General features: G+C 39.7%; 1 protein-coding gene across 1 annotated transcript in view; it reads left to right on the top strand.

The window, feature by feature from the left end:
* Positions 1 to 24,817, top strand: part of LOC139130025 (E3 ubiquitin-protein ligase TRIM71-like) — a 45,013-nt gene extending 20,196 nt beyond the window's left edge. Inside the window, exon 2 of the mRNA XM_070695741.1 lies at positions 22,640 to 24,817. Within this exon, the coding sequence (XP_070551842.1) occupies positions 22,779 to 24,446 (1,668 nt within the window). The 5' untranslated portion in view covers positions 22,640 to 22,778 and the 3' untranslated portion in view covers positions 24,447 to 24,817. The remainder of the gene's footprint in view (positions 1 to 22,639) is intronic.
* Positions 24,818 to 26,471: the final 1,654 nt, after the last annotated feature.

Below are 26,471 nucleotides of genomic sequence, written 5' to 3'. Positions count from 1 at the left end.
CAAGATTCTCATCAATTTGTTCTTCTAGTCTATGTAAATTTTGACGAATTTCTTTTTCTTTATCTTTTTTCTTTCGGTTTTCTTTTTAGAATAAATAACAGTGGCATCTCTAATTTTATATTTTAAAAATTCAAACTGTGATTGGTGATCGAGAGTAGCGAGTTCAGCGTCATTAAGAGTATCTCTTATAAGAGAATTCATTTTGTCAGTGTATACCTTGTCATGCAAAAGACTACAATTAAATTTCGAAAAACCAGGTCCTCTTGGTTTTTGTTTACATATTTCAATAGTAATAACAATAGTGTCATGGTCGGACTTTACCCCAGGAATGATGTTACATAACTTTACTTGTTTCTGAAAGCTAAATGGAATGAAAAAATAATCTAGTCTCGAGGCAACACCGCCTCTTCTCCAAGTTAATCTATGTCTGAAAATATCTATAAGATCATGACTTTCAATGAATAAAAAAATATCATTTCTAAATGAATTTCTTGGGTCTGGTATTTTACTCCTTTCTCCATTAGTAGATCTAAAGGGATGTTAATATCTCCTCCAACAATTATCTTACTGTATGGAAAATTACAATGCAGTACAGAGTTTACTCTTTTCAAAAAATTAACCTGTTCATTTTCCTTATTTGGGACATAGAAATTAGCCAGTACCACTTTAAAGTCATCAACGGAAATTTTCGCAAAAATATATCTCCCTTGATGGTCTGTAAAATAATTTTTTAAGGAAAAATCTAAATTTCTACGGAAAAGAATTGCTGTACCACAGCTAGAGTGAGACCCGTGTGAGTAAATAATATTTCCTCCCCATTCATTCTTCCATTTACGTTCTATTTCAACACTGCTATGTGTCTCTTGTAAGAAAATTACATCTGCTTTTTGATTTCTGCAGAATCTGAAAATTGCTTTGTGTTTGACAAAATCTCTCATTCCTCGTACATTGAAACTAAGAAGCTTAACGGACATAACTCACAATATTGAATATTTCACAGCATATGCTGTCTATCTACGGTATGCGCGTATTGTATGGTCTACCTGCCTTTGCATGATAAATATGTTTGAAGATCTAGTTTCAGGGGGAACAGACAGGATAGACCGGACGTCATCATTCGCACGAAAAGAGCTATAAAAATCCATAAAAAGAGCCATATATTGGACACTTTTTAAAACGTCATATTTTAGTTGATGATATGCTGAAAGTAATATGAAAATAAAAGAAATGAAGACACTGATTCCAAATCACAAGAAAGACGGATTGCAGTTGCCTATTTTGAAGTTGATATTTCTAACGTGCCCGTGTGCGTAGGTTTGGAGTTTTCATTAGAAATACACAGTGTCTTTGAATAGAACTTTACCGTGCAACTTTTTACCCACAAATCTCTGTTTAACTTAATTATACTACCCGCTTTTTTGCACAATGTCACACTTAAGTGTAAGCAAAAAGAAATTTCTGCTTTGTTTCTTGAATTTTTTTATCGGTCCATCATCCAACGGGCATTAGCCCAATTACAGGATGAGTTATGAATAACCAACTTACCCCAAAAGGAGCCCTGATGAGTAAAGTGCCTTTCTCAGCAGGGGCGCAGCACCGTGCTAGAATCTCGAACTCACCGTCGTCCGACAAGGAGTCCATTGTCGGACAATAAGTCCATTGAATTGGCATGGGAGAAATCTATCATAATGTAAAATGCTTTGTCCGTAACGTTTGGTGCTAGAGAAACAAATTACCCGATATTTACCCATATTTTGATATTCAAAATGGCTGTCATTCCTGTGTTATCTGTAAGGGGGAAATAAAGTTCCAGATTTTTAGAAAACGTGAAAACGTAGCCTGTCAATAGTGTGTATTCAGATTTGTAGGGGCTTAACGGCCTCAAGGGTTGCCACTACTTGTAACACGAGCCTGGTAAATAACGCTGCAGGGCTGAACACTTAACACATTCGAGACGGAAAAACGAAACTGTTCACTCGCGATAACTTAATAATTACCGTACAGTCCAAGGACGCTAATGGAGGCAGCAGTCAACCGTAGCCAGCCGGTCATAGCCACTACCACAGTCCACCAGTCACCTATTCTCAATATTTAACAATCAGCCGGATAGATTGACAATGCTTTGACACTCAGAATGAGCTAACGGGTGGTGAGCATCGAAGAAACCGGTCATTTTGTTTAAATACAAAAAATATCAAGGCTATAATCAACGTGGCCACCTCCGCGTTTTCCAGATACTGACAGCACCTAGGTTGTAAACCTTGACTCTATCGTAGAATTTAAAGTGAACGGTCCAACTAGTTCGAGGCTACCTTTGTCTAACAATGAGCGAATTCTGACGTTCAAATGACCATGAACTCAATTTGCCTTAGCTGACGTCGGTGTGACTACATTGTATTGTCTGCCATCAGCCGGACCGTCAATGGCCATGCGTGGGTACTTTCGTCTCCAACTATTATCTTGCCATCGCCTTAATAAATCTGTTCGCGTCAACAGTTTTGTTGCTAAGTAGAGAAGAGAGCGGAAGAAGGTGAAATAGTTTACATTCTTAAAAATTTACCCGAGTGTATAACGCAAAAGGTACAGCCTGAACGAAGATATAATATAATGTGATATGATATATATATATATATATATATATATATATATATATATATATATATATATATATATATATATATATATATATATATATATATATATATATATATATATATATATGTATTAATTTATACAGGCTACTTAGGGAGCGTTCAGTTATTATGGCCGGGTTGGGCAGGCGTTTCTTCCCGCGCATCAGTCAAAATAAGTGAGCCCCCCTACCCATTGCACCAAAAAATTGATGAATCCCCCCTTTTCAGATGACAAAAAAGTCATGACCCCCCCCCCCCAATTTGCTTGCGTAAAGCTGCACACACGAACACCTCTAGAGGGGGGAATATAATCCCAAAAAAAATCTTAGATTTTTTCAAATGACCCCCTTACAAACTCACAAGGTGTTTTTGTTCAAATTTTCCCGTCTGACTTGCCATAATTTTGACATTACCCCTCAGAGGGATTGGATAGAAACTACGGGTGGATTTCAATATTTTTGCGCAAGCGTGTGTTGACAACATTTTGATAATCAGCTGTTGATAATGTTGATTCACTATACATGGTAGTCTATGAGAAAACTATGTAATACCCTTAAAAACATTTTTACAATACTAAACTAAATTAATTTGTACTTTTATTGGTGTTTGACAATTGATACAAATCAATTTGATTTAAATAGGGTATTTGAACGTTCAGATCTTATTTATATTGGTATTTCACCTAAAAGTATAATTTCACTTTTCATGGTACTAGTAGTCTACAGGTAACTGTTAAGTAATTTCCCTGACAAAACTTGCTATATCTCTAATATGTAAGTAATAGGAATTGTTCATTGCCCTCAGTGAGCTCGATTTAAGTAACACAAACCTCAGAATTGCCAGGGCAAGATGTCCATGTGACAGATGATTATAATTTTGTTCAGATTTACAGTTAAATGACTTCAGAGGATGAAATCATGCAGTGAATCATTTTTATCTCCTAGAATATTTCTGAACACTGATAGTGCTTTTTGACGGAACGGATACTTATGAAAATTAAGTGCCCCCCTCCCCCTCTGAGCCGTTTGAAAAATACATGACCCCCCCCCTTTGCAATTTTCAAATTTAAGGTGATACCCCCTCCCCTGGATTTTGCCGGCCCATCCCCGGCCGTAATAACTTTGACATATACAGGCTCTTTGAGGATAATATCATTCAATATATCATTTAAACAAGTAAATATAAAACTGCAACACTGGATATCCTTGCGTATTTATTGACTTTTTTGTTGTTTTTGGGGGTTGCCCTAAGTAAATGCTATTGCTAGATGCCATTTAACCTGAACTAGGGAGTCCCATTGAATTTCGGGTAACCCAAAGGGTCCAGCTGGCCAGATGATATTGGGGAATTGTCTATCGTATGAACAAGTTTCGGTGCGGATTAGTATATGAGAGGAGATTCTGAGGTATCGTGCATCCAAATACCTTGAATCGTGGTCGGGTTCTCTGACGGTATTGTTACTGGTTTACAGATAAAGGTAAGCTATTCACATGGTGCTATTCAGTTGCCTGTCTAGGACGGACTGTGATCAGCGACATATTTTCGTCATAATGTGATGTATGTATGCGGGTCAAAACATTTCGCGTTTGGCAGGCGGTTTTGATGTGAAAACATCGCGGCGAACGATTCTTGCGGTTGACGGCAGTAAAACAATCCCATGGGGTGTGAAAATAGTAATTAAATAAAAATCTAATTTTTGGCATGCCGCCTGTGTGCAAACACATAAGCTTGATGATCAAAGTAGATTGTTTATTATAACGGAGCTATTATGATCCACATGGTACCTTGCTATATTCGTTTCTTCTATTTTTACATGTGTAGCCCGATTTTAAAAATATGCGTTTTTGCCCACACAGACAATGGGCGTCTAGCGTTGTTTATATGATATGTCTGTCGACATGTTCCACACAGTGCTTTCGGGGAACACTTGTATTGCAAGTAGTGTGGTTTTGAAGTCAAATAAATAATGTCTTGATCTTCAAATTGCAAACAATTTTGTGAATGGTAAAAAAGCTCCCCGGTGCGAAAGCCGGGATTTAAACTGGCGGAGTGAGGCACTGCCAGAAAACAAAGGGGCACTCAAACATGTAGGACCTTGTAAGGGCAGCGCTACCGTCGTACATCAGCTGTTTGTCGTATTCGGATGCCATTCGTTGTTTTGACAGGGGATTCCGAAGAGAATTCGTCTAAACTACCAAGCTATAAAAATGCCACTCGGTTTAACCATTTTTTTTTTTCTGTCATCAACTCCATGTATTTAGGAAAACAACACTGTATTGTATATAGCTTTAATCATAATATGCTTACATCTAACTTGTATTCAGGTCGACAAACGGTAAGCATATTTTAGCACAAAGTATATCCTCACTTCATGATCATGAGCTTTTCATTCGCAGAGGTGCGCATCCTTCCACCTTGAACTTAAGCGTAGAGCAATAGCTATATACAGAAGGCACATACGCTAATAACAATTGTTTGGCCTTGAATGTACGGTGTTGTATATGTACAGCAGTTAGTTCCATAATGGCCTGTTTTTTGGTACTGAATGTAATTTCCAAACATGCGCTACATTAAGCAAAGAAAGATCGTATTAAAGATGAAAAGAAGCTCTATGCTATCTAGGCCTAGGTCATGGGTAGTCGATAGCTTACTCTTTTACACGTACACGTTGCAGCATGTGGGCGTCAAGTACGCCCACATGCCACAACGTGTATGATGAGAGAGAGAGAGAGAGAGAGAGAGAGAGAGAGAGAGAGAGAGAGAGAGAGAGAGAGAGAGAGAGAGAGAGACGGCAGTTGTTTTATTAAAGATATTTTCACCATTGACTGATAGTTCAGTTTAAATTAATTCAAAAACAGGCATAAGTATTATAGCGTCAAAAGCCATGTTCGAATCGCAGCTCTGTTGGCCGATTTCACGTCTGTGGGAAACATTCTTTATCTACACGATATTTTTAAGTGTGCAGAATCGTGGTATATATGAATCATAATCGCGCTGTGGACATATTGAGGAGAGCTTGTCCAAGGCTGTGTTCTTTGACAGAGTGATCCACCAAAACTTTGGTTTTGACTCCAACTTGACATTGCCTATAGTAGAAGGCAAAGTTAAGAGGTGTGGTCGGTCCCTTTGTCTATTTTGTCCACACTGCAACTTTTCCCCAAAAATTCTGGGCACGGCGATTTGATTAGGCCTACTACTATTACGCACAAGTGGTGGAGCGGCACGGTCCCTCTCCCCGCTCGTGGTGAGGCTGGGGACCATGTTCTCTCCTCCGCTGGAAAATTCTCCGACGCCATGTATGCGTCCTGCAGACAAACGTGCAAAGACGTACAGCAAGGCACGTTAAGAACATTTACTCATAAAGTAACCTTAAACGTGGCTCAATTGGAGTAGGGTGAACTATGTGAGTAAAATGTAGCGAACGGTGGGGAAAAAATTCTCAATTGAAATGTCGGGCAGGGCGGGGCATTTAATAAGTCATTTGCGATGGCTTCAAAACAGGAACAAAAAGAACATAATAAAAGCTATTTTTCGAAAGTATTGTCCATTTCCAGTATTCCTTTGCAACCTCTTCATACATGCTTCTATGAGTTTTAGCGCGCGGGGTGAAGTAGGTCTCTTCTTCACTTACACATTTGAACTGCGTGTGGTCGGCTATTTGCTCTCATGTACACATCATTTCTTGTCTGTGTGGGTTGCAATATTGATGATTTTAACGTAACGATAAAAGTCCAACAGAGGTCATGCTCCCGCCCAGCCCAAGAAACGCATGGGCAAACTTTGGTGACCGTGTAATTTCTATTGAGGTTCAAGGCTATTGACGGTGTACTGTGGTAGATAGGCACGACCCTGACAATCGATTGACCTGGTTTGACCATGTCGACAGGTACAGTCAGCTGTCACGTGGTTGGCGAGCCGCGTCGTCATTGGCCATTTCCCCACTCAACGTTGCAACGGAACCGATAAAAAAGGCCATTGGCAGGTTCATAGCCACATAGAGAGGCGACGGCTCGTTTACGTTAAACTCAACACGCCAAGAAGTCTAATATATCAACGGTTCTCGATTACACCTGTGAACTGTTCTTGAAAGGCAACATCTTCACAGGGGTAATATTCGACCACACATCTGTGCAATTTCCAGCATCGTGGAGTATTTTCTGTACCGACGAATAGGAAAAAGGAGGCTACTCGGTTTACTAGTGAGTACATTTGTAAGATAACCACTATCAAATACCAGCGCAGCTATATATTATTTGCGATATCGAGCTTACAGTCAGTGTAAAACCTTGTTTCAAATCTTGGAGATATATTGTAACAGTTTGAGAGACCAAATTTTTTGTCCATGAGGCGCGTTATTGCAGATATCCCATCCACATGTAAACCAGCAACTCTTTGCTCATGTATCGTCCATGTTAGTACCTGCTGGTATGTATTAAATACTCACAGACAAGAACATCAAGCAGTCGATAAGCCAAAAGTAATCATGCGCAGGGATGAGAAAAGAGTGCTGCACTCAGTCTAACAAGAAGACTCCAGGTCTTTGGGGCACATTTCGTCAAAAAGATCGGCGAATTTTAACTTTGCAAACGACCGACCTCGGAAAGATTGACCGTACTACCTCTTACGTGTAGTGTATGTATCAGCTTACAACGTTTACATTTCGAGGTCAAATGACTCTATGGCTTGTGATATCAAAAAAGCATATGAGCTCACGTCCGGACGGATAACAAAAGTAGCCAGTATGACGGTGTAGTAAATAATTAAGAATTCCGAAAGATATTTTTGAGAAGAAAACCTGTCACCTATTTATCTTGCATTTATAGCATTCCTCTTGTTTACACTGCTTTTCACCAAGTAAAAGAACGACGCAGGCGCTAGAATTGCACAAGAAGCGAAGCGAGTATTTTTGCCAGTCTCCAAGGATTTTGAGATAAATTACATTCAGCTTGTCAACTCAGTCTATACATGTGTAAACTGCATTGTTGTCGCATGGCAAAGGAATTCTGGTCCGGACTAGAATTTCAACGTCAAAAACTACGTTGCATCTTGCACTTATTGCTCATCGTTGACAGCCTATCTGGAGATATTTTTTAATTCATCAGGGTGGGGGTAGAACAATAAAATGTGTGTTGGTATTAAAAGAAAAACGTCGTAAAAAGCCAATTCAGGCTCTTCGGGGATAATGCCATCAAAATAAATTTTAAAACAGTCAATATAAAACTCCAACAATGGATATGGTTGCTTATTTATTAGTTTTATGTCGCCGAAAGCCAATGGTATTGCTACAGATGCCATTTAACCTGAACTAGGGAGCCCCTTTGAATTTCGTAAACCAAAGGGTCCGGTTACCTAGTGATGATATTGAGAAATTGTCAATGAACTAGTTCAGTGTGGATTGGTATATATCGTATATGGTACTGTATTCGGTATAGCTCATCCGAATTCCGTGAAACTAGGTAGGTTTCGCCGTATTGTTACTGACTTACAGATAAAGGTAACTTATTCACGTGGTACTATTCAGTTGCCTGTCTAGGACGGACTGTGATCAGCGACACATTTTCGTTACTATGTGATCTATGTATGCGGGTCAAAAAATTTCGCGTTTGGCAGGCGGTTTTGATGTGAAAACATCGCGGCGAACGATTCTTGCGGTTGACGGCAGTAAAACAATCCCATAGGGGTTTAAAATAGTAATTAAATAAAAATCTAATTTTTGGTTTGCCCTTGCCGCCTGTGTGCAAACACATAAGCTTGATTATCAAAGGAGACTGTTTATTATAACCGAGGTATTAAGATCCACACGGTACCTTGCTATATTCGTTTCTTCTATTTTGTCATGTGTAGCCCGATTTTAAAATATGCATTTTTGCCCACACAGACAGTAGGCGTCTAGCGTTGTTTATATGATATGTCTGTCGAGATGTTCCACACAGTGCTTTCGGGGAACACTTGTATTGCAAGTAGTGTGGTTTTGAAATGAAATAACTTGATCTTCAAACTCCAAACAATTCTGTGAATAATAAAATAACTCCCCGGTGCGAAAGCAGGGTTTTAAACTGGCGGAGTGAGGCACTGCCAGAAAACAAAGGGGCACTCAAACATATATGACCTTGTAAGGGCAGCGCTACCGTCGTACATCAGCTGTTTGTCGTATTCGGATGCCATTCGTTGTTTTGACATGGGATTCCGAAGAGAATTCGTCTAAATTACCAAGCTGTAAAAATGCCACTAGAGGCTCGGTTCAACCATTTTTTTTCTGCCATCAACTTCATGTATTAAGGAAAACAACACTGTATTGTATATAGCTTTAAATCATAATATGCTTACATCCAACTTGTATTCAGGTCGACAAACGGTAAGCACATTTTAGCACAAAGTATATCCTCACTTCATGATCATGAGCTTTTCATTCGCAGAGGTACGCATCCTTCGACCTTGAACTTATGCGTAGAGCAATGGCCATGTACACAAGGCACATACGCTAACAACAATTGTTTGGCCTTGAATGTACAGTGTTGTATATGTACAGCAGTTAGTTCCATAATGGCCTGTTTTTTGGTACTGAATGTAATTTCCAAACATGCGCTACATTAAGCAAAGAAAGATCGTATTAAAGATAAAAGAAGTTCTACGCTATCTAGGCCTAGGTCATGGGTAGTCAATAGCTTACCCTTTTACAAATACACTTTGCAGCATGTGGCGACAAGTACGCCCACATGCCGCAACGTGTATGATGAGAGAGAGAGAGAGAGAGAGAGAGAGAGAGAGAGAGAGAGAGAGAGAGAGGGCAGTTGTTTTATTAAAGATATTTTCACCATTGACTGAAAGTTCAGTTTAAATTAATTCAGAAACAGGCATAAGTATTATAGCGTAAAAAGCCATGTTCGAATTGCAGCTCTTTTGGCTGATTTCACGTGTGTTGGAAACATTCTTTATCTACACGATATTTTTATGTGTGCAGAATCGTGATATATATGAATCATAATCGCGCTGTGGACATATTGAGGAGAGCTTGTCCAAGGCTGTGTTCTTTGACAGAGTGATCCACCAAAACTTTGGTTTTGACTCAAACTTGACATTGCCTATAGTAGAAGGCAAAGTTAAGAGGTGTGGTCAGTCCCTTTGTCTATTTTGTCCACACTGCAACTTTTCCCCAAAAATTCTCGGCACGGCGATTTGCTTAGGCTACTACTATTACGCACAAGTGGTGGAGCGGCACGGTCCCTCTCCCCGTTCGTGGTGAGGCTGGGGACCATGTTCTCTCCTCCGCTGGAAAATTCTCCGACGCCATGTATGCGTCCTGCAGACAAACGTGCAAAGACGTACAGCAAGGCACGTTAAGAACATTTACTCATAAAGTAACCTTAAACGTGGGTCAATGAGAGTAGGGTGAACTATGTCAATAAATGTGGCGAACGGTTGGGGAAAAAATTCTCAATTGAAATGTCGGGCAGGGCGGGGCATTTAATAAGTCATTTGTGATGGCTTCAAAACAGGAACAAAGAAGAACATATATAATAAAAGTTATTTTTCGAAAATATTGTCCATTTCCAGTATTCCTTTGCAACCTCTTCAAACATGCTTCGATGAGTTTTAGCGCGCGGGGTGAAGTAGGTCTCTTCTTCACTTACACATTAGAACTGCGTGTGGTCGGCTATTTGCTCTCATGTACACATCATTTCTTGTCTGTGTGGGTTGCAATATTGATGATTTTAACGTAACGACAAATTTGAGCAGCAAAATTACCTACAGGGAGTTATAAAATCGCAAGTAGGTCAATTTGCCCAACTTGATAAAAGACCAACAGAGGTCATGTTCCTCCGCAGCCCAAGAAACGCATGGGCAAACTTTGTTGACCGTGTAATTTCTATTGAGGTTGAAGGCTATTGACGGTGTACTTTGGTAGATAGGCACGACCCCGACAATCGATTGACCTGGTTTGACCATGTCGACAGGTACAGTCAGCTGTCACGTGGTTGGCGAGCCGCGTCGTCATTGGCCATTTCCCCACTCAACGTTGCAACGGAACCAATAAAAAAAGGCCATTGGCAAGTTCATCGCCACATAGAGAGGCGACGGCTCTTTCACTCAACACGCCAAGAAGTCTAATATATCAACGGTTCTCGATTACACCTGTGAACTGTTCTTGAAAGGCAACATTTTCACAGGGGGTAATATTCGACCACACATCTGTGCAATTTCCAGCATCGTGGAGTATTTTCTGTACCGACGAATAGGAAAAAGGAGGCTACTTGATTAACTAGTGAGTACATTTGCAAGATAACCACTATCAAATACCAGCGCAGCTATATATTATTTGCGATATAGAGCTCACAGTCAGTGTAAAACCTTGTTTCAAATCTTGGAGATATATTGTAACAGTTTAAGCGACCAAATGTTTTGTCCATGAGGCGCATTATTGCAGATATTCCATCCACATGTAAACCAGCAACTCTTTGCTCATGTATCGTCCATGTTAGTACCTGCTGGTATGTATTAAATACTCACAGACAAGAACACCAAGCAGTCGATAAGCCAAAAGTAATCATGCGCAGGAATGAGAAAAGAGCGCTGCTCTCAGTCTAACAAGAAGATCCCAGGTCTTTGGGGCACATTTCGTCAAAGATCGGCGAATTTTAACTTTGCAGATGACCGACCTCGGCAAGATTGACCGTACTAACTCTTACGTGTAGTGTATGTATCAGCTTACAACGTTTACATTTCGAGGTCAAATGACTCTATGGCTTGTGATATCAAAAACAGCATACGAGCTCACGTACGGACGGATAACAAAAGTAGCCAGCATGACGGTGTAGTAAACAATTGAGAATTCAAAAATATATTTTGAAAAAGAAAACCTGTCACCTATTTATATGACATCAAATCGATTCCAGCAATCATTATCATTCAAGGCAAATAAATTACCAGGTCCAATAAACAGTAAAAACAAACACACAAAGAAACATAAGATCACTGACAAAATCGGTAGTACAATCTTGAACCACTATATAAGTGGTGGTACCAGGTGTCCGGAATGGGTAAGCGTACCCTGCTAGCATGCTACACCCGTCAAGATTGAACTAGTGTGACAAAGTTATTGTACGGTAATTCAGCTATCTGCTAAATTACTGTTCTGAGTCAAAGTCGGGAATACTGTCTTTCATCATCTGAGTGACAGATTTGCCATATTTAGATATAAGATCTCCATATCTACCATAGAACTTCTTAAAAGATCTAACCAACCTACTTTGTGAAAATCCTTGTCTCACAAGCTTTAAGACTAATAAGCTGTGTCTCTCTTGAAAATCTCCATATGAATCACAAGCTCTACAGTATCTCAGTAGTTGTGAAATGTACACACCATAAGCTGGACTCGACGGAATATTACTGGTCAAGTAGGGAAAGTTAATGATTTCAAAATTAAAATCATCCCTTTTATCATACAACTTGGTGTGTATTGCATTGTGTCTAATTTCAATAAATAGATCAAGATACGATGCTGAGTTCATGCTCTCCGTTGTTTTCTTTAATTTCTAATTCATCTGGATATATGTGATGGAGGTAATTAGAAATTCCAGGATTGTTCAAACTGATGAGATCATCAATATATCTATAGGTATTATTAAAGGACTTTGCAACTCTTTTAGATCCTGAACTATGAAGAGTCTGCATGAACTCAGCTTCATATGAATACAAAAATAAATCAGCAAGAAGTGGTGCACAGTTTGTACCCATAGGAATGCCTATAGTTTGCCTGAATGTCATACCGGCAAATGAGACATATATTTGTCAATTAGGAAGTGTAGCATCTTAATTACTTCCGTATCAGTGTATTTGCATTTGGCATCTAAAATAGCCTGAATTGTGTTTGATGACAATGTAATCATACCTACGACTGCCATTCTTGTAAAAGAAGGCCTGCTTAACCAATGATGACAACCTAGTTTTAAGCTTGTTGTGTGGGATGGTGGTGTAAAGTGTAGAAAAATCAAATGTGCGGATTGAACCATATTTGCTTTTGTTGGTATCTAGAGTATGTAATAATTCTTTAGAATTTTTCAATATCCACATCTGATTAATCCCACTCGTTTCATAAACCTTGTCACAATAACGTACCAGACCAGATTTGATGGTTGACAAAATTGTGGTCAAGAGTTGTGACAAGCGTTTGGTTGTACATCTGCTGCAACCTGCTATAAAACGTTGCTTATATGGATTCTTATGGATTTTGGGAATCCAATATAGTCGAGGTAGAACATTGTCATCATTTGATAGCTTGATGCCAAATGCATTCAAAACCGATGAATGATTATCAAATATTTCCTGTTTGGACAGGCTTGATGGACAGTAGGTGGTATTACTGTCACCTGAATTAATTTTCAGTTCATTCATCAAACACTGAATGTAGAATTGCTTGCAGACAAAAATGATGTTATTAGAAGCTTTGTCTGCAGGCACGACAACATATTTATCATGCAATGCATCTAGGCATTCACGTATGGTGGAGTCATCAAATGAAGATGTTGTCTTGATGACAGTATATGAAGAACGAAGACGTGATATACGTTTCTGAACTTTATCTCTGACAGTACGTAACCAGTCAGAGAGGCACTCAACGTCTTCATCTTCTACAGAGGCCCACTTCTTTGCATAAGTCTCGGCAGCATCCATAATGATTTTAAAATTATAGTTCCAGTTTATGGTTGGTGGCTCACGATATTTAGGGCCATACTGGAACAACTGCCGAAGTTTATTATTCGTGACGATGTTTAGGTCACCAGTTATTACACGACCATACGGCTTGTAACAAAAGGAAGATGACGTGCAATCACAAGTAATGTCATGAATGTTCTCCAGGTCTAGATCCTTTAAAACCTTATCTTAACTTTATCTTGCATTTATAGCATTCCTCTTGTTTACACTGCCTTTAACCAAATAAAAGACCGATGCAGGTACTAGAAGCGCACAAGAAGCGAAGCGAGTATTTTTGCCATTCTCCAAGGATTAGGGACTGGACATAAATTACAGGGGGGTGGGCCGGTGTTTTTCGAAACACCGCTGCGTCAAAAATTATGACCCTTTAAAAGTTCATGCACAAAAATTAGTGACCCTCCCCCTTATCCGTGCATAAAAATTAGTTACCCTCCCCTGTAACTCAATACCCCCCTAACAAACCCGCAATGCGTTCAAGACCTCCTTCTGACTTGCTGTACTTTTGAAGTCCCCTCGCAAAAGGAAGGCGAAATGCGGCCGATATAACGCTTTGTCCAAAAAATATCAAATCATATGTGTGTGATAAGCCATGTAAATGTACTTTGCATAAAGTGGCAGATAAAAAGTACATGCATGTACAAAAAATGTAATATTTAGATTTCATCGGTAATGTCGATTTACTATGCATGGCAGCCTATGATGAAACTATGAATAATTTTTTTTAATACAAAACTAAGTAAATCTGTGCATTTATGTACACCTAAGTATAAGTATCAATGTTCATGATTAGACTACAGTGGTTTCAAGTCAATGGTTGTGCAAGAAATTTGATTTTGGAATTTCACTGAAATGTCCATTCACTGTGCATGGCAGCCTATGATGAAACTATGAATATTATTTTTCCAATACAAAACTAGGTAAATCTGTGCATTTATGTACACCTAATTATTAGTATTAATGTTCATGACTAGACTACAGTGGTTTCAAGTCAATGGTTGTGCAAGAAATTTGATTTTGGAATTTCACTGAAATGTCCATTCACTATGCATGGCAGGCCTATGATGAAACTATGAATATTTTTTTTTAAATACAAAATTCAGTAAATCTGTGCACTTATGTACACCTAATTATTAGTATTAATGTTCATGATTAGACTACAGTGGTTTCAAGTCAATGGTTGTGCAAGAAATTTGATTTTGGAATTCGTTCACTGAATGTCCATTCACTATGCATGGCAGCCTATGATGAAACTATGAATATTATTTTTCCAATACAAAACTAGATAAATCTGTGCATTTATGTACACCTAATTATTAGTATTAATGTTCATGACTAGACTACAGTGGTTTCAAGTCAATGGTTGTCCAAGAAATTTGATTTTGGAATTTCACTGAAATGTCCATTCACTATGCATGGCAGCCTATGATGAAACTATGAATATTATTTTTCCAATACAAAACCAGTAAAGCTGTGCATTTATGTACACCTAATTTTTAGTATTAATGTTCATGACTAGACTACAGTGGTTTCAAGTCTATGGTTGTGCAAGAAATTTGATTTTGGAATTTCACTGAAATGTCCATTCATTACGCATGGCAACCTATGATGAAACTATGAATATTTTTTTCCAATACAAAACCAGTAAATCTGTGCATTTATGTACACCTAATTATTAGTATTAATGTTCATGATTAGACTAGAGTGGTTTCAAGTCCATGGTTGTGCAAAAAATTTGATTTTGGAATTTCACCGAAATGTTGATTCACTTTAAATGTACATTGTAGGCTAAGAGGAAATTACAAATAACTCATAGGTTATCTGATCCTTAATTGTTATTCAAAAGTTGTTCGACCTGAAGCTTCCAGTTGTTATTGATGACATTTTTCACTATACTGAATAGTTTGTATTCCGTCAATGTCCTCAAAAAATGAAAAATGTACATACAACTTTATGAACATTTGACACCGACCTATACCAAATGTATTGTCAATGGTAGAATGATATCAAATAAGTGATCTCCCAAATTGTTATTTAAAGCGTCATTATAGGGACATTTTATATGTACAATAGAGGAGTTGGATAAGTAGAAACCATGACAACTTAAATCAATGTGGCTGCTTGGATCATCAATATATTGCTTATTATACCCTTAAACTTGTGCCCGAAGGGCGCGCCGAAAATGGAAATGACAGAAAATGAAAGTGCCAGGAGGTATGTTTTCTTTTTTCAGTATTCCATATTCTTTAATACATGCACATGCAATTTCAGCTTTGATGCATAAAAAAGGTGCCCTCCCCCATAGGCTTGCACAAAATTTTATGACCCTTCAAAAATGCTTGCGCGAAAAACACCGGCCCACCCCCCCCCTGTAATTTGTGTCCAGTCCCTTATGAGATACATTACATTCAGCTTGTCCACTCAGTCTATACATCTGTAAACTACACAGTTGTCGTTGGCAAAATAATTCTGGTTCAGACTAGAATTTAAATGTCAAAAATTACGTTGCATTCTTAACTTATTGCTCATCGTTGACAGCCTATCTGGAGATTTTTTTTAATTCATCAGGGTGGGGGTAGAACAATAAAATGTGATTTGTAGTTAAAGAAAAACGAATCGTGAAAACGTCGTAAAAAGCCAATTCAGGCTCTTCTGGGATAATGCCATCAAAAGTATATTTTAAACCAGTCAATATAAAACTCCAACACTGGATATCGTTGCTTATTTATTAGTTTTATGTCGCCCTAAGCCAATGGTATTGCTACAGATGCCATTTTACCTGAACTAGGGAGCCCCCCCCCCCTGAATTTCGTAAAGAAAAGGGTCCAGTTACCCAGTGATGATATTCAGAAAATGTAAATGAACTAGTTCAGTGTGGATTATATATCGTATATGGTACTGTATTCGATATAGCTCATCCTAATTCCGTGAAACGAGGTAGGTTTCGCCTTATTGTTATTGACTTACAGATAAAGGTAAGCTATTCACGTGATACTATTCAGTTGCCTGTCTAGGACGGACTGTGATCAGCGACACATTTTCGTCACTAAGTGATGTATGTATGCGGGTCAAGAAATTTCGCTTTTTGGCAGGCGGTTTTGAAGTGAAACGCATCGCGGCGAAGGATTTTGGCGGTCGACAGCAGTAAAACAATCCCGTGGGGTGCATACTATGACAATTAAAAGAAATCTTAGGTTTCCCAGCCATTTGCAAACACATTAGTTTGATGATCAAAGGAGATTATTGTAACGGAGCTATTACGATCCACACGGTACCTCGCCGCTATATCAGTTTTCATATATTATTACATGAGGAACCCAATTTTTAAAATGTGCTTTTTAGCACACTCAGACAATGGGCGTTCATGGTTGTTTACATGATATGTCTGTAGACATGTTCCACACAGTGCTTTTGGGGGGGGGGGGGAAATGATATTCAAGCAGTGTAGTTTTGAAATGAAATAAATAATGTCTTGATCTTCAAACTCCCAATCAATTCTGTGAATGATAAAATAGCTCCCCGGCGTGTAAGCGGGAGATTTAACTGGCGGAGTGAGGCACTGCCAGACAACAAAAAGACACTCAAACAAGAAAATTTGTGTGACCTTGTGCGAACACCAACTGGGGCAGCGCTACCGTTATACAACAGCTGCATGTCGTATTAGGATGCCTATCGTTATTTTGACAGGGGATTCGGGATAATCGCCGTCGGATCCCGAAGAGAATTTGTCTAAAATGCCAAGCCATGGAAATGCCACTCGAGTCCCCGTTCAACCATATTTTTTTCAGTCATCAAGTCCACGTATTTAGGAAAACAACACTGCATTGTATAAATAATCATGACATGCTAATAGATTTTTAGGTTTTACTCAGGAACCAGTACTTGCCGTTACTGTTGGTCGACAAACGGTAAGCACATTTACCACAGAGCATATCCTCACTGCATGATTCATGAGCGAATGAATGAAGCTCATTCATGATCATGAGCTTTTCATTCGCAGAGGTACACATTCTGCGACCTTGAACTTAAGCATTGAGCGATGGCTTTATACACAACGCACACACGCGAGCCTCGCTAACAATTGTTTGGCCTTCAATGTAAAGCGTTGTATGTGCGCAGCTGTTGGTGCTACAATGGTCTGTTTTTGCCAGTGAATGTAAAATCCAAACATACCATATTGCTATGATCTCGTGACAGAGTTAAAAGGCTTTCCTTTTTTCTGTCGCTACATTTAGCAAAGCCAGATCGTAAGGAAAAAACTCACTATATTTGGAGCAACAAACGCCACCTAGGCTTAGGTCTTGGGCAATCGATACCTTACCCTTCTACACATACACCTTGCGGCTTGTGTGCCAACCTTGTCAAAATGAGAGAGAGAGTGAGTAAGTGAGAGAGAGAGGAGGGGGCAGTAGTTTTGTTGAAGGTATTGTTACCATTGACTAGTCTATTGCCACAAGGAGTATTTTCTATACCGACGAATAGGAAAAAGGAGGCTACTTGGCTAACTAGGGAGTACATTTATAAAGTAACCACTATCAAATACCAGCGCAGCTATCTATATTATTTTGCGATATCGAGCTTTCAGTCAGTGTAAAACATTGTTATAAACATCATTACGGATATCCTGTAGTCCCATATAAGACAAGTTGAAGGTCCGAAACTTCATTACAAATCGGGCCCTGCTGTTATATAAAAGCGTGAAATATGTAAGAGACAAATTGCTTCAAAATCACGCCTGCTGGCGTGTTTGGCGATTAAAATCGAATATGGCTGCCGTATATGAGGTTTTGTTTTGTTGTTTTGGGTTCCAAAGGTCTGTTTTTGCTAATGTTTGGACCAAAAGACAGGAATCTGCAGCTGATAGGCAGTCCATTTGTCATTAGCAGCTGCCCGTGCTTAAAAGCTGTTGATGAGTGGGGTTTTTTTTTTTTAGTTTTTCGGGGTAGAAAAAGTTTTATTCTGTGCCATGGAGCGAAGTTCCAGCAGGTGGTCGTTTTTGTTTTGATAGGAGGGAAGAAACATTTCATTAGTTCGCCAGAACTTCTGAAGATGTTGCCGGGCTTATGCCAAAAACGGAAGCAGAAATATGTAGCAAATAGTGGGTAGTGGGGAGATTTTCAGTGAGTGAGAGGTGAAACAGGGAGCTTACGCGGAACGGGAGAGGTGTGATGGGCGTGGTGATGTTTACAAACCAACTATCAATTTTTGCTAAACATATTAATTTTGTCCAAATTGTGTTTAGAATATTATAGTTATAATTAATACACCCGTGGTAACGATTTATGAAAATTGGCAGGTGGGTTTGTGCCTGATTATACGTATTGCATATTCATCTCTCTGAACCGGCAACCATTGACATATCATTCAGGAGATTCAATCCACACCTCGCTGAGTTGACAACCAGACAAATATGTTATCTACAGCATGGTTTAGCTCATTTTTTCATTAAGGTAGTTCGCGCTTTGTAAAATGAAAGACTCAATCTTTACCTCAAATAAACTTTCAACAATTCTCTCCCAAAGGCAAAAATAAAAATAGTTGGCCACTGCAAATCAAGGTAGAAGAAAATAACCCGATGTTTACTAATTATTGAAATTCAAAATAACCAGTACCCCATGTTATCTCTAATTGGAAAGATAAAATTCCAAATCTCTAGAAAAGTAAGCCATTAAAATCTTTGGTAATATATTGTAACAGTTTGAGAGTCAAACTTTTTGTTCATCGATATGTAAACCAGCAACTTTTGCTTCACCTGCTGGTGTGTGTGTGAAATACTCACAGACGAGAACACCAAACAGTCATGCGCAGGGATAAGAAAAGAGCGCTGCATTCAGTCTAACAAGAAGATCCCAGGTCTTTGGCACCCATTTCCTCAATGGATGGCGACTTTTAACTTTGCAGACGACCGACCTCGGCATGATTGACCGTACTACCTCTTACTTGTAGAGTATGTATCAGCTTACAACGTTTACATTTCGAGGTCAAATGACTCTATGGTTTGTGATATCGAAAAAAAAACATACGAGCTCACGTCCGGACGGATGACAAAGCCAGCATGACAGAAAAGAGTAAAGAATTAAGAAATGCATTTTTGTCACCTGTTTATATATTTATCTTGCATTTATTGCATTCCTCTTGTTTACGGTTTTTTTAACCCAGTAAAAGCACGATGTAGGTACTAGTAGCGCACAAGAAGTGTGGCATCCGTCAACTGCACATACCGATAACTCCCGAGTGTGCGTCACGGTGTTCAAGTGTTGCCAACCAGACAGGACAAGGTCACCGTCGAGGACGGTTAACAATGTATAAAGTACAACGGCCTAGGGGGTACACCAATTGATACATATGGGGAAGGAGGAGCCGAAGGATTTTCGAGACAAACAGTATAACCGACTCTTCTCTCCCTAGTCTTTCCTAGCTGTTGCTTAAATTTACGATTTTGGTTCGAAAACCGTTAGTAAGCACAAATTATGAAAATCTGACATACTCCCCCGCCCATTTTTTCAATCACTTCTGGTTCTCAATGAATTATTTCAAGGTGGGAAATGATGAATGTATTCATGATAGGAAACTGAGGCAAAACCAGATAGACAAAGCAAAGTAATGAAAAAATTACATTTTGAATTTTTTACATTATCTTTCTTTATTTACACCGAACACTAAAGTTTTGATACACTTTTCAAAAGATCCATTGCATGACGGCACGTCACAAGTTATAAATGCTTGTTTGTTTCTTCCTTACTGACAGCTTTCCTTATTTCAAATAAAGTGTGCCATTTTGGTCAATCGGGCCATGAATATTGTTCAATGAACCAATTTTCATTACACAATACTCTCTAGTATATTGTAATATAAATAATAACTTCCTCTGTGTAATCACTGATTGATCAGTTTATGCAATATAAAATGGTCATTCAAATATATATATATATATATATGTATATGTATATATATATATATATATATATATATATATATATTATATATATATTATATATATATATATATATATATATATATATATATATTAATCAGGCTGATTGTTATCTGGTTCTCATACTTACTACTACTATTGATTTTGCAAATTCACTGAAAGCTAATTGGCAGCTCGCAAAAAAGGCAAATGTATGATCGACCAAACATTCCTGGGCTATCATACTTCTACCCCATACACAGACAAAAAGTTTGCGCTACTTGGTTCGACCACGGGCCGGATCGTTGTTCGACTCTCCTTGCCCTCTTGTGAGTGCTTGGATGTCTCGAAACTACCCCAATACAGAGTACGTGAGTGCCATCGAGGGATCTTGAAACCTTTCCGCGCATGCTCATTGTAGCTCTGGTCAAAGTCTACGGCCGTCACCTAACAGTTGCATGCCCGAGAACTTCGCTGTCGATCAACGGCCGATGAAAATGGCAGGATAATTTTTGAAAGATGAGATATGACAGTATTTCCCAAGAATTCATAATCTTAGTTCAAAATCAACAAAAACTGTCGTTATTCTCCGATCGTACTTTCATTATTTTCCCTAAGTTCATTTTCATTTTTGTCGTAAGTTACGAACGTTACGAGCGACAGTGAGAGCACAGTCTGCTAAATGGGCGAAATGATTTCAGCAGAATCTGACAACCAAACACATACTGCTTCTCCATGCACTGACACTGTACACTTTATATGAACGTGTGTCGCCGGGGGTAAGCGCATGCGCGGCGCAAAAGTTTTCAAACAGCCAGGCAGCGGTTATCACTGGTAGCATCAGATCGGATTTAATGTCATATTCAAATGTAAATATACTAAACGTTAAAGTGCTATACGATTGAGTGCAAGCTTGATCTGATTTTCCCTTTTCATTAAAAAAATCGCTTGCTACTGTACCTCTACTTGACAAAAACGCTTTAAAGCTGTAATTAAAAATTGTCGCTATACAGGTAAAATGATAAATTTTGTTTCGTGATCCAATCTCTTTTCGTCCCCGTCCCCACACGGATATCAAATGGTGAATCCCTCCCTAGTAGTGGCCGTGACATATGCACGAGTATGCTGCTGCTATATTTTAATTAAATTCTTGCCAAGGACAGCATGTATGCATACAGGTCGATAACACGGTCGATACCCACACACACTGCTACTGCACAGCCTTGTAACTAATTCTGTCGCTTGAGCAGAAACACAAACAGTATAGAAGGACAGGTATTGTGTGCCATGCAAATATACATTTCAGCTTTGGCGGCTATCCCGTGGGATAAAATTAAAAATTTATTTCTTTTTATATGTTGATTCTTGGGAAACTAATCGCCCTTTGTGCTTCCCATGTTGCAATTCTTACTTTTCGCTAGGGCGGGATACTGGTGAATGAGGTATTGCATGCCTCGAAATGGAAAACCTTAACTTAGCGAATGTTAGATATATTCCATTTTGAAAAAAGGAAGAAATATTAGGGGTTACGACTCATAACGTATGTACAACAAAGAAAATGCCCCACAGTTCCGGAAACAAAGTTTAAAATGGCCTCCATCCCTGTGTTAACTCTCTGTGGATGAGATCAATTTTCGACTTCAACATGGCTGGACCTGAGAAACTTTTCGCTCACCATGAGCTTCTAAATGAACCCAATAAGTGATAGACTAAAAGAGCACTAACATTTGGGAGTGCGAATGTCATTAAAGAGCCGAGGTGTAACACGGGATGGGTTTCTAATAGAGGAAATATTGCCACAGCATTAGATCTAGATGTGTAGACACAAACGCCTTATATTACTCATATTGATGATGAACTATGATAATCAATTTACATTTCAGTGCGTTTAATAATTTGGCAGTAGGTGCGACCAGTACTGAGTAGATTAACATTCTGGGTGATCGAGATCTGGTTCAGTTGTACGCATGGACGATTCCATTACAACGAGCAGAAATTACAGATCAGATTATTTTATCTTTTTTTTTTAAATCACAAACACTTTGGGAGCATACTAGCTGACATGTAGTATATTATCAAACCTCGGAAATCCATATTGCATCAAGAATCAATACCGTGACAAACGTATTATCTTTGCAGTTAGAATGATGGTTTTGGGTTCACATTAGTCGTCGTCCTTCGAAAACGACGAATTTTAACCTTTGCCTTGGAGTTGCGCACAGCACTGCAAATACGTCAAGAGGTCTAGACACTGTCAAAAATTTATACGTGTGTATGGAGCAATAGAAGATGTTTAAAAAGATAGGTAAAATTCAATACGTATGAACATTCTTACAGTTCAAGTGCGACAATTTTGACATGTTCTTTTTTATTTACTTTGTAGATTTGAACATGGATACCGATATTCTCCGCTGTTCAGTTTGTCTGGAGTTCTTCAAGGAACCACGCCTGCTTCCCTGCGGGCACAGCTTTTGTTTCACTTGTCTGTCCAACATCGCGACGGAGGACGGCCGCAGCCTCAAATGTGCACTCTGTCGTTCAATACTGCAGCTACCGGTCTTGGGCATCCAGGCTCTGCCCATCAACTACTATCTAACCAGCTGCGTTTGTATAGTGAATTCTTCAAAGCAAGTTACGCGGCGAAGGAGGAGGCTGGTGAAGATGGCTCGCCCATGCCCTGCGATGAAATCCTCGATCGCCTGCTGCAGCTGAAGTCCGCCTTTTGTGGGGTTCATGGAACGGACCAGGTGAAGGTCTTTTGTCACACCTGCAAGACTGCAATTTGCCTCGGTTGTGTGGAAATCGGGGATCACGCACGCCACTCTCTCGTCTGCCTGCCGTATATCGTGGAAAAGAGCAAAGACCGCTTCAGAGAACTGCGAGCAATGTGTTTGGGCGTGCAAACAGACGCGGACCAGAAAGCGGCTTTCCTGGCGACTTCTAGAATGGATATGGACGCGGGAATTGCCGGCGAAGACGACTCCGAAATCGACGAACACATGAGGGGTTTGTTGCAAGACTACAATCTGAACTGCGCTTCGTATGAAGAAGAGTTAATGAAAGGACAATCGAGAATTGCGGAGGCTATTGCTATTTGTGACAGGCTCTTACGTGAAACGGATGAAATTTCGTGCTTGGCGATGGAGGAGACAAGTTATGAGGAGGTAGCACTGGTTGCGCTTGACTTCAAATCGGGGAACTCTTCTACTTCAATAAATCCGGCGGAAGCCAGCGCGTCTCAAGTGCACCACGCCCCCGCAGCAAACGAACGTAACGGCAACTTCTCCGCAGAAAATAACCGAGAGGAGGTGTTTGTGGACACCTTCGATGCCCGGTGGCAAGTCGACAGAGTGGGAGATCCGAGCTACGGAGACGGAATGGTTCTGCCCACGGAACTCCGCCGACCCGGAGGCTGGCAGATGCCCTGGGCAGTCGCTGCCGTAGAGGAGGGCAAGTTCTTCGCGACGGACGCAAGATCGCTGTCCGAGTTTAAGTGCGACGGCGAATTCGCCGGGGACGTCCCGCTTCCAGGATATGAGCAGCCCTGCTTCCCCACCGGTATTTGTAAAGCCCCTGGTAACAAGTTGCTGATTACGGATTCTGCCAATGGATGCTTGCTTTTATATGACCATGGCAACCGCCGCATCCTCGGGAATTTCGGACTCGGACACCTTACGGAACCTTATGATGTGACGGTTTTGTCAAACAACCTGATCTACGTCGTGGACTGGTTTTGCCACGATCTTAAGGTGTTCAACGGTGATGGTCTCTTGGTAAACACTATCGGAAGACACGGAAGCCAACCGGGAGAATTCGAATTCCCGTGGTCCATAGCCTCCAACAGCCGCCAGCAACTGATCGTTGCGGATAATGGCAACAGTCGCATTCAGGTCCTCGAGGCGGACGGCAGGGCAGTCGCTCAGTTCAGCTGCATCGTCGACGGTGACCCCCGGGCGGACAGTGGGAAGCCTCGCGGCATTGCTGTCGACGAAAACGACGCCATCTACGTCTGCTGTGGCAACGGTATCCATATTTTCGGCGCAGATGGAAGGCGCTTGCGTAAACTTGACCTCAATGAGGAACGTGTGCATCCCTTTGGCATAGGTGTAATGACGTCTGGACTTGACAATCGAAAGTACATCCTCATGTCAGAAAGATATACAAACACTGTGAAACTTATACAGCTGTGATAAAACTATGCTCTACCTGTGGATATTCAGAGGTGGAAGAGAGAGAGAGAGAGAGAGAGAGAGAGAGAGAGAGAGAGAGAGAGAGAGAGAGAGAGAGCTTTCAGACCGTTGATAGAATAGTATTTGCACCAATTATTTCAAGTTTGATTTATACAGAATGTATGATATGTATCACTAACAATTTAGTCTCGTAAGACAGCCCAGAGATTTGTGTTGGGCGCCCAAGTGAAATACAATGAAGCTACAACCCAAATTATTTTGTCATAACGAATAACAAACCTTTAGAAAATAGCGGAGAAAGACAGGGGATTTTAGCAAAATACGTGAAGATGTTGAAGTCGAAAATAAAAGTAAATAATCCACGAAATAAATTTCTGTGGTATCAAATTTCTAAACTTTCTTTGCATGTTTTTGGAAATGCCTCTTCATTCTATCAATGGTGGGCCGCCTTTTACACCTCAATGAACGTGAAATGTCCCATGATTCAGTCTGATTTCCCAGTGGTCAGACTTTGATATGTAGCAGGTACAAAGAACTCGAATACAACTGATATCTCTAGTTTTTAAAGGGACATAAGCTGTAACTTCTGGCAAGTTTTTCAGTATTCTGCTTCTGTATATCAACTACCGTGTCTGACCCTAATCCGTTTGTCATGCTGAAATTTCGAGTATTCTTTTTGTCAACACAGCTTGTATGTGTGTAGTGATCATTGTTTATTGTTTACAAATGAATTCTAGTCCGGACTTGAATACAATTTTCAACAATAACAATGTAGATTATACTCATATAGGTTGTGTTGATATGCTAAATACTTGGCATTAAATTACAATTTAGGGATTCAATGCAGAAAGTGTAGGGAAACCACAAAACAAAAGTCCTGAAAAAATAGCCAAAAGATACAGCTTATGGAGCTTTAAAGTAAACCAACAGATTGCCTTTACTCACAAAACGTTCTCAATGCGATAAATCAATACTGCTGAAACACAGGAATTATGTGGACCGGGTAGTGTGTAAAAGTGTAGTTAATGCTGTGAGTTTATACTATGTTCCGACGTTATGATACGTAGCTTTACGACCGAGGTTTGAAACGGACTTGTCTGGCTTGCAAATAAAACTGCCAGTTCTAGTCGAAAGATATACATAAATCCTACAGTCAGTTACCTCGTTCGATGCGGAACTTTGAAGACTCTCTACAGTCAAAAACACTCTCGTGTCACAATAAAATGAAACATCAGGAGAAATTTGTCCGTGTTTTGACAACTCAGTGTTTCTGGAGTCCGCCGTTGTAATAACGCAACCCATTATTGTGTATTTTTTTCGACTAGAACGGGCAGTTTTATTTGCAGGCCAGACAAGTCCGTTTTAAACCTTGATGGTAAGACTACGTATCAGAATGTCGGAACGTAGTATAAACTACACTTTTTCAAACTACCCGGTTCACATAACGCCTGTGTATTGCAACATAATCAACTCGGAGGAGAGAGCAAATTGGACTTTGTTTGACAGACTTTCCGACCTTTGCGAATCATCGAAAAATTTCGATGTGAAATCAAAAATGAAAATCGCAAGAGATATTGAAACCCCACAGACCTGTGTTGTATACTTCTCAACATATTCGCATACCTGTGATATTAATCATTTTAATTTTATTTGGTCATATTTGGTGAAGATGGCCGTAAAGATTAGTAATTTCGGTGACAGGGCCGCGGCCCAACTAATACACGAGTTTTTGTGTCCAGGAGCATGTGACAATTGGCCCGACAGCAGGAGGGCAAATTGGCCCTTGCTACGAGGGCACATAATCTATGTATTCGGGCAATAATAGTTTTATCACATGCCTCTTCACAGTTAACACTATATGATATTTAGTTACATGCAGGGCATTCTCTATCGACCAGAATCGAACAGATTTTAACGAAAGTCAAAGTAGTAGTGCGCGCATGGATATTTTACATTTAGTGTTAACCGTCTAGTACCTCGACGTCAAAAACGTCGAAGGACAACGAAAACGTCAAAGGGGTTCAC

This window comes from Ptychodera flava, chromosome 3, assembly GCF_041260155.1.
Source record: "Ptychodera flava strain L36383 chromosome 3, AS_Pfla_20210202, whole genome shotgun sequence".
NCBI classification, from domain to species: Eukaryota; Metazoa; Hemichordata; class Enteropneusta; family Ptychoderidae; genus Ptychodera; species Ptychodera flava.
Note: the sequence above shows the minus strand (reverse complement) of the source record. Positions and strands in the feature narration are given on the sequence as shown.